This window comes from Aquarana catesbeiana, linkage group LG03 (genome assembly GCF_042186555.1).
Source record: "Aquarana catesbeiana isolate 2022-GZ linkage group LG03, ASM4218655v1, whole genome shotgun sequence".
NCBI lineage: Eukaryota > Metazoa > Chordata > Amphibia > Anura > Ranidae > Aquarana > Aquarana catesbeiana.
The window spans coordinates 167,561,721-167,570,434 of record NC_133326.1 but is presented as its reverse complement, the minus strand read 5'-3'; the positions used below and the strand labels follow the sequence as shown (position 1 = coordinate 167,570,434).

General features: G+C 39.7%; 1 protein-coding gene across 2 annotated transcripts in view; it reads left to right on the top strand.

The window, feature by feature from the left end:
* NUDT5 (nudix hydrolase 5) overlaps nucleotides 1–2,513 on the top strand; it is a 34,842-nt gene extending 32,329 nt beyond the window's left edge. For both annotated transcript variants that reach the window (XM_073619498.1, XM_073619500.1), the window contains one exon: nucleotides 1,541–2,513. In XM_073619498.1, coding sequence (XP_073475599.1) covers nucleotides 1,541–1,650 — 110 coding nt within the window. In that variant the 3' untranslated portion in view covers nucleotides 1,651–2,513. The remainder of the gene's footprint in view (nucleotides 1–1,540) is intronic.
* Nucleotides 2,514–8,714: the final 6,201 nt, after the last annotated feature.

Genomic DNA, 8,714 nt, shown 5'->3' with positions numbered 1-8,714 from the left:
TCAAGCTGCACTGGGCTTTTCTGCCCACACGTGACCGTGATTGAAATGGCAAAAAGTTCACTTTAACAACCCTGATATGGGTGCAGGTATTTTAGTTGCATCGGCGGTGTGTATACCTTTAAGTAAAACAGATTTATTCTCCAAGTAAAATACATTTCTTTTTATATCAAATAAAGAAGAAAACTAACATGAAATTGCATGGACATAACTTGTTTTCTGTGCAGTTTAATGCAGAATTGCAGCAGTTACTTTCACCACATCCCGCCCGGCCTATAGCAGCAAGATAATCCGCTCCTGCATGCCCCCGTAGGCGCTCAGCTCGGTGTGTCAGTTCAACACACCACATCTCCGATCTAGGCAAAGAGCCTATGACGTAGGCTCTTTACCACGTGATCAGCTGTTTCCAATCAGTTGATCACATGGTAACCAGGAAGTGCTGTTTATCGGCTTTCCTCCATTCGCACTGACAAGGTAGAGGAGAGCTGATCAGCAGCTCTCCTGATGGGGGGGTCTGCGCTGTTAATCAGAGCATTGATTATCAGTGATGCCCACCAGTGCCTGCCAGTAATGCCAATCAGTGCCCACCTGTACCCATATGGGATGCCAATCAGCCATCAGGGATGCCAATCGGTGCCCATCAGTAATGCCAGTCAGTGCCTCCTCATCAATGCCCATCTATGCCGCCTCATCAGTGAAGGAGAAAACTTACTTATTTACAAACTTTTATAACAGAAACAAAGACAAATGTTGTGTGGTAGTTTTTTTTTTTTTTTGTTTTTTTTTTTTTTCCTCTGTATCGCAAATGAAGCCAGTGGTGATGAAATGCCACCAAAAGAAAGCACCATTTGTGGAGGAAAAAAAGATAAAAATTGAATATGGGTACAGTGTCGCATGACCGCACAATTGTCATTCAAAGTGCAACAGTGCTGAAAATTGGCCTGGGCAGGAAGGGGGGGGGGGGGATGGTCTCTGTATTGAAGTGGTTAATACTTGATGGAAGTATCTGCTAGGGACAGATAATCATTCTTGGAAGCAAGCTGCTTGCATCTAGGGGCAATTGTCTGTCCTTGACAACAAGGTAATTGCCCCATGTGGGCTTGCATCTGATCACCTGCAGAACGTTGCAGCTGCTGTCTGCCTGTCATTGCTTTATACAACCTAAGTGGCTGCAACTGTCAACATCCACCTGTGTGTCCAGCCGCAGGAACACTGGATTCTTGCTGCAGCTGTGAGTAAAATATTGTGTGAATGGGGCATAAAACTGACGCAGTAAGTTAAACTAGGGGGAAGGCTTTCATAAAGAAGCCTAAACACCTGTAACAATTCTTGCATAAGCTCAGTAATGACCAACTTTCTTTTAAAACACAAGGTATTAGACCAAATTAGTGCATGATTGGTGTGAAAAAAAATAAAAATGTTTGCTTTGGTTATACTGTGTATGACTACGTAATGTCCTCAAAAGAAACCTTCTATGTGAATACTTTAACTTTCTTTTATCATTATGTTAACTAACATCATCATGTTTTTAATGTGTTGACAGAGCTTGTGGCAAAGGAGAAGCTGGTGGTTGATGCAAGAGTCTACACGTATGCCTTGGCTCTGGAACATGCTGTTGCTAAGCCTTATGAGCTGCCATTCCTAAAGGGTTAGGGTTACCAGTTTGTAACCTGCATATCCAGACATAGCACTTAATGTTTACGTCTTTGAATTACACAACAGCAGCAGCCCTGCTGATGTGTCACTAACATAGTGCTAATGCACTTCACATTTTTATTTCCATATTCCATCCACTATAGAACACTCATTTCGTAAGACATTTAAAATCCAAAATACACAACTCCTCAAAAGCACTTGACTTGAAAATTAACTGGAACGTTGATGTAGAGATTGATTATACATTCTACAAGCATTTCATGGCTTTTGCATAACTAGAAAGAGGTTTGACAAATAAAATGAAACCGTGTAATCTTAGTTTAGAAGCAGCAGTACACTTTGTACACAATTTGTCCTTAATCAAATTGGTACATTTTCTAAAGTGTATTTATGGAGGATTACATTGTCAGGAAATCTGTGGAAGTGAATTTGCTGCCTTCCATTTTGGACCAATATAAAGATCTAACTTTTTTTTATTATTGTCTGCATTAGATTTAGGATTAGTTTTCCATGTTAGTAACATAAGGGTTTAGTGTACTCTTTAACTGTTTGACCAGTTCTACCAGAAAAGAACATTATTTTTGGCTGCCTTCAAAGGTGTCTTGCTATTTTTATCATCTTTTCTAAATGATCAAAACTGTATCTGTGTAAACCACCCATATGGTATAAGACTGGCTGGGTGTATTGTGTGCTTACTGTCAAGGCATGTAGCAATATTATCCATGTTGTCACGTTAATTTCTGTTGCATTACTCACCTTTTGCTAAAGGTTACATATGCGTATTAATGTCAGTCCAAAAGGAACCAATGGAGGAAAATGTAATAAAATGATGGGACAGCTGCTCCTTTTTTACTTATCTACTTTGATAACATTGTTTCTACCTCCTAAGTCTATGAACTGTGTACTGTCTAGAACAGCCTTTCTCAATCTTTTTACCCTGAATAACTCTTGAAATTATTTTCAGGTTCTTGCTAAAAAGGTTTTTTAGATTCTTGCTAATTGGGCTTGCACCTACAGCTTATTGTACATTAGTGTGATCAATAAGTTTTGAACAATTGTTTTTCCATATGTTTTTGTTTTCTACATGCCATCACTTATGTTCACACCATACATGTGCAGTGGTATTGAGAAAGATGCAGCTTGCCAAATATGATGTGAACAAGCCCTTAAATAAAAAGTTAAGGTAGTGAGGCACCTAGTTTATTTGACACTCGATGCATATTTATTTTCTTAACTAACCCACTACACTTTTTTTCTTTTTTTTTTTTTTTTTTTTTTAATTTTCTGGAAATTAAATGAAAAGGCAGATGGTAAAAATTGGAATGTGCTCTAACATTAGTGGTCTGTGTAGTAGTGATCACTTGTATTGGTGGTTATTGGAAAATGTCCTGCTTGCATTGGAGGTCCATATACTATAGATGGAAGATCAGTCCACCATTGTTCACTGTTCCATGGAACCCTGGTTGAGAAAAACTCTTCTAGCATATCCTAAAATCCAGACTTTACCATTCTTAATAGCATTTAAGTGCACATGTTTTTGACCTTTTTTGTATTAAACTATTTGCTGGTAAAAAAAAAAAAAAAATTCCATGCGTGTCTAAATTCTAAGCAAATTTTAAATGTGATGTACAAATAATTGCATGAAATATTTTCACTAATTACAGTAATGAAAATATTTAGGAATATTCCAGACCTACAAAGTGCTTTTTAGTAAAGGAATTTGTTTAAGTTTTGGTGGGCTTGAAAATTTACCATACTTTATTTAATAAGGGAATACACACTTTACGGTGTGATTTTTCTGAAGCTATAGAAAAAAAAAAAAAATCAGCGTAATACAATGGGGTTGACTTACTAAAACTGGAGAATGCTAAATCTGGTGCATCTCTGCATAGAAACCAATCGGCTTCCAGGGTTTTTTCTTTTTTTTTTTTTTGACAAAGCCTAATTGAACGAAGCTGATTTAAAGAATTTTAATCGCACAGTACAGGACACAGGCAAAGTATCTAGAGACATGGGCTATAGGCCCATACCTTCAGGTGATTAGACACTGGCATACCTTTTGAGGACACCCCCCCCCCGGCACCTTCCCCTCAACACTACCCCAGACACTGGCAAACCTTTTGAGGACAAATTTCTTTAACTGAAACTGTACGAACTACCTTGGAGATTTCATCAGCATTCTTTTGATATATATTTTTTTTTTTTAATAAAAATTTGTATAGCAGTAAAGTGCTATAAGGAGACTGAATTGCAACTTTTAAAAAAAAAAACATTTTTGTAATTGAACTAACAGTGGCCAATAGGGAGATATTAGATCAGCCTTTGACATTAGAGGAACTACAAAGTGCTTCGGCTTGTTTGCCCAATAATAAAGCCCCAGGAGCAGACTGGTTACCGGGGGAGGCTTATTAGGTCTACGGAGATGATTTGTTGCCTGAATTGTTGGAGGTCTTTAATACAGGATTTTTTAAATGGATATCTTCCATCATCTATGAATGAAGCAATTATTATAATTTTGGTAAAACCTGATAAAAATCCTAATAATCCTGAATCATATCACCCAATTCCACAACTTCAGATGTTAAGCTCTTGGCAATAGTGTTAGCTACTAAACTGGCAAAAGTAATATCTAAGATAGTAGATATGGACCAATCTGGTTTTAGTCCAAATAGATCTACAGCAATGAATAAAAGGCATATATTTCTTCATTTGCAGGATCCATCTGAAAATATGGGCAATAGAGTTATATTGTCACTTGACATGGAAAAAGTATTTGATGGTGTAGAATGTGATTTATTTATTTTTTTTGCACTTTTTATAAAAATGTGTTTTTTCTGACCCAAGTTTATAAGATGGATACAACTCCTTTATGCTGCCGCAGTGGCAAGGGTGCAGGTAAAGGGACATGTATTGGCACCCTTAGCACTGCAACGAGGAAGAAGACAGGGATGTCCACTATCACCTTTACTGTTTGCCCTAGCCCTTGAACCCTTAGCTGCATCTGTTTGTCACTCATCACATGTTATTATGTTTTGGAGAGGATAAGATTGCTTTATATGCTGAGATACTTTGGGGTTTATTTACAAAAGGCAAATCCACTTTGCACTACAAGTGCACTCACTGTAGATCCGAGGGGGACATGCAAGGAAAATAAAAAACAGCATTTTTGCTTGTACATGATTGGATGATAAAATCAGCAGAGCTTCCCCTCAGATTTACAGCAAGTGCACTTGTAGTGCAGAGTGGATTTGACTTTAGTAAATCAACCCCCTTGCCTTCTTTGGAGGCAATGATGTTCTTAATTAATACTTATGGCTCTTTTTCAGGCTTCATGATAATCAGTTCTTTTACCCGTTGATCCCCTGGTGACCAATCTGCTAATCTCTGCTTCTCAAATGTTTCTACATTTAAATATTTTAGGGGTACAAGTTACAGCACAAGAGAGTACATATGCAGAGAGGAATCTGGCCCCACTATTAGCGATTTGGGCAAGTGGGGAAAATTTGGAGTAAGCTGCCTTTAACAATAATAGGCAGAGCTAATCTGATAAAGATGATAGGGATGCTACAATTGTTATATTTGTCCCATATGGTTACCACGGAAATGTTTTAAACCCTATTTAGAGATCTTATTTGGAGGTATAAGCATCCCCGGATTAGATTGGAAACTTTGCAGTTACCTAAGGATGAAGGAGTTTTTGCTGTTCATAATGCCAGGTAGTATTATCTGGCATCCCAACTTCCACGATTATATGGCTGGAGTAATATAGATTGTGAGGATTCCGTGCAACAAATTATACTTTCTCAATTGCCAGTAGATCCACTAGTGCAGTCAATAGTAGGTTACAACTTTCTTAATAAACATAGATATCCTACATTTTTTCTGATGCATAGGATCTGGACTACTGTTCAACAAGATACACAGTATGAGGGATATACTCAATATATGCCTATATGGAATAATCTACAATTACCTGAAGTGGCGAAGCTTGAAAATTTTGACTTATGGAAAAAGTCTGGTATCTTGCGTCTTGGCCAACTTTATGCTAATGATGTTTTGAAACCATTTGATAAATTGGCAGCAAGTTATCATTTATCTAATTTTTTTTTTCAATATTTACAGTTACGGCATGCTTTGCAGAGCCAAGCAAGGACCTTTCTATTAAAATAAAATCCTTCATCGATTTTAGCCATGGCAGTTACTGTAAGGCATGCTAAAAGGGAATTTGTAGGAAATATATATTCCTCTATACAAACGATAGAACTAATTTACAAAAGGGCAGTTTTAGACGGTGGTGTAGAGATATAGAGACACTCAGAGATGAGTGGAGGCATGCTTTGAAAAATTTTATTTGGGGTATCCTCAGGGCCATCTTTAATATTGATTGGACCCTGGGCAAACGTTTTCTTGGGGCACCCACCCCCCCCATACAATTTCTCTCTCCACCTGCTCTGAGACACATAATAAATAGCAGCTAGACTTAAAGTCAGTTTACTGTATCAGATCAGACAGTGATTGCGATTGGTTGCCAGAGGTTACAGTGTATAATTACCACTTACTGACTGGTTGCTAGAGGTTACAGCACAAATTACGGCCCACTAATAATGTTACAGCAGATGATTTCTGCTTGTCGATTGGTTGCGAGAGATTACTGTACAGTAATACTGCTCACTGATTGGTTGCTAGAGGTTACAGCACATCATCTCCTCACTGCAGGGGGGCATGATCTACATATAAATGCCGCCTTTATTTACATATCTATGCTGCCGGATGCAGCTATTTACATATGGATGCTGGTGATTTACATGTAAACACAGGCTCTGCAGGTGAGTCATCTGTACACAACAATAGGGCAGAGCTGGACAGCATTAGTACCAGCACTTCACACTGAGATATCAGGACACAGCAAGGGACAAGGGAATTTAAACTGGGATAGTTGGCAAGTATGAGGCAGCTGCTTTGGGCCCCACAACAACGACAGGGCCCATGGCAGCTGCCCCTTTTGCCCTGCCTTAAAGACGGCCCTGGGTATCCTTATCCTCATCCTTCTCACTGTGCTTGACTCAGTTATTTATCATACCTAGAGCCCACTATACTCCTTTTTAAAATTGCACTCCTGGGGTAAAGCAACTACATCAAATTGTCCAAGATGCTCTACTGGTAGAGGTACACTTATACATATGTTCTAGAGCTGCCCTAAACTGCATCGCTACTGGGAGTGTGTATTTGATATTTTAAATATCCTGTGTTTTATACAAATACAGCCTGACCCAAAAATAGCATTGCTAGGGATTATACCGGAAGAGACCCTCCCAGTTGAAATGCATGTGACTGAGAACTATGTCTATGGCTCGTAATCTTATATCCTTCAAAAATGGATATCAAATTATCGCCAACAATGGATCAAAGCAATTAATCTTAACTTCAGACGGGAGGAATTGACATGTAAACATAGGGGGTGTTCTAAAAAAAAATTGTGAAAATATGGCGATGGTGGTTAGCTTCTAATTCTTCGGTGCAGTTAGCCGAGCAACTGAATGTTATGCAAAGTTAATAATGAAATAGAACTTTGGAGAGAAATCACAAAATAAAACTGTAAGTACTATAAAGGAGTAATAATGTGTTGGAGGGCTCTGTCTAACAATTAAAATATAGCTTGGTGATTTTTTTTTTTTTTGGTGCTGCTATTGTGTTGATGATGGGTGGGTATGTGGACTGAATATGTTTTATCTGTTTTCTTGTTGTATAATGAAAAACTTAATAACAACTATTTGATTGAAAAAAAAAAGAACAAATAGGGAATCTGACAATTGGATTACTCCAGAAAAGCTTTTCACTCCTCTAAAATTTTTTGCTGAACTCTATCCAGTGGAAAAAGTTCACTAAATGCCTCATGCACACAGGGTGATTTTTTTTTTCCTCCCCTGGATGCAATTGCCTCACGGGAAGATAAAGGAGCATTAAAAATGCACCTGTTTTGCAAATGCATTTAGGCATGTCAAGCATCTGGGCGTTCATTCATTCCATTGGCCAGCCCGAGGCGGTCGGCTTGTGACTGGGAGCGATGAGAGGTGAGGGGGAGACCATCCGTTCGTGGCCCCCCCTCGCGATCGCTCCCAGCCAATGAGAATCTTCCTTTGCTGCTGTATGCTAAACAGCAGCAAAGGAAATGATGTCATCTCTCCTCGGCTCGGTATTTTCCGTTCCGGCGCCGAGGAGAGAAGACATCACTGTGAGTGTAAAACACACACAGTCAGTAGAACATGCCAGGCACACATTACACCCCCGATCCACCCCTCCCCCCCCGTCACACTGACACCAGTTTTTTTTTTTTTATTACTGCATGGTGTCAGTTTGTGACAGTTAGTGTGGTAGGGCAGTTAGTGTTAGCCCCCTTTTAGGTCTAGGATACCCCCCTAACCCCCCCCTAATAAAGTTTTAACCCCTTGATCACACCCCGTCGCCAGTGTCGCTACGCAATCATTTTTCTGATCGCTGTATTAGTGTCACTGGTGACGCTAGTTAGGGAGCTAAATATTTAGGTTCGCCGTCAGTGTTTTATAGCGACAGGGACCCCCATATACTATCTAATAAATGTTTTAACCCCTTGATTGCCCCCTAGTTAACCCTTTCACCACTGATCACCGTATAACTTACTGGTGACTCTGGTTAGTTCGTTTATTTTTTATAGTGTCAGGGCACCCGCCGTTTATTACCGAATAAAGGTTTAGCTCCCTGATCACCCGGCGGTGATATGCGTCGCCCCAGGCAGCGTCAGATTAGCGCCAGTACCGTTAACGCCCACGCACGTAGCATACGCCTCCCTTAGTCGTATAGTATCTGATCGGATCAATATCTGATCCGATCAGATCTATACTAGCGTCTCCAGCAGTTTAGGGTTCCCAAAAACGCAGTGTTAGCGGGATCAGCCCAGATACCTGCTAGCACCTGCGTTTTGCCCCTCCGCCCGGCCCAGCCCACTCAAGTGCAGTATCGAACGATGACTGTCACAAAACACTAAACGCATAACTGCAGCGTTCGCAGAGTCAGGCCTGATCCCT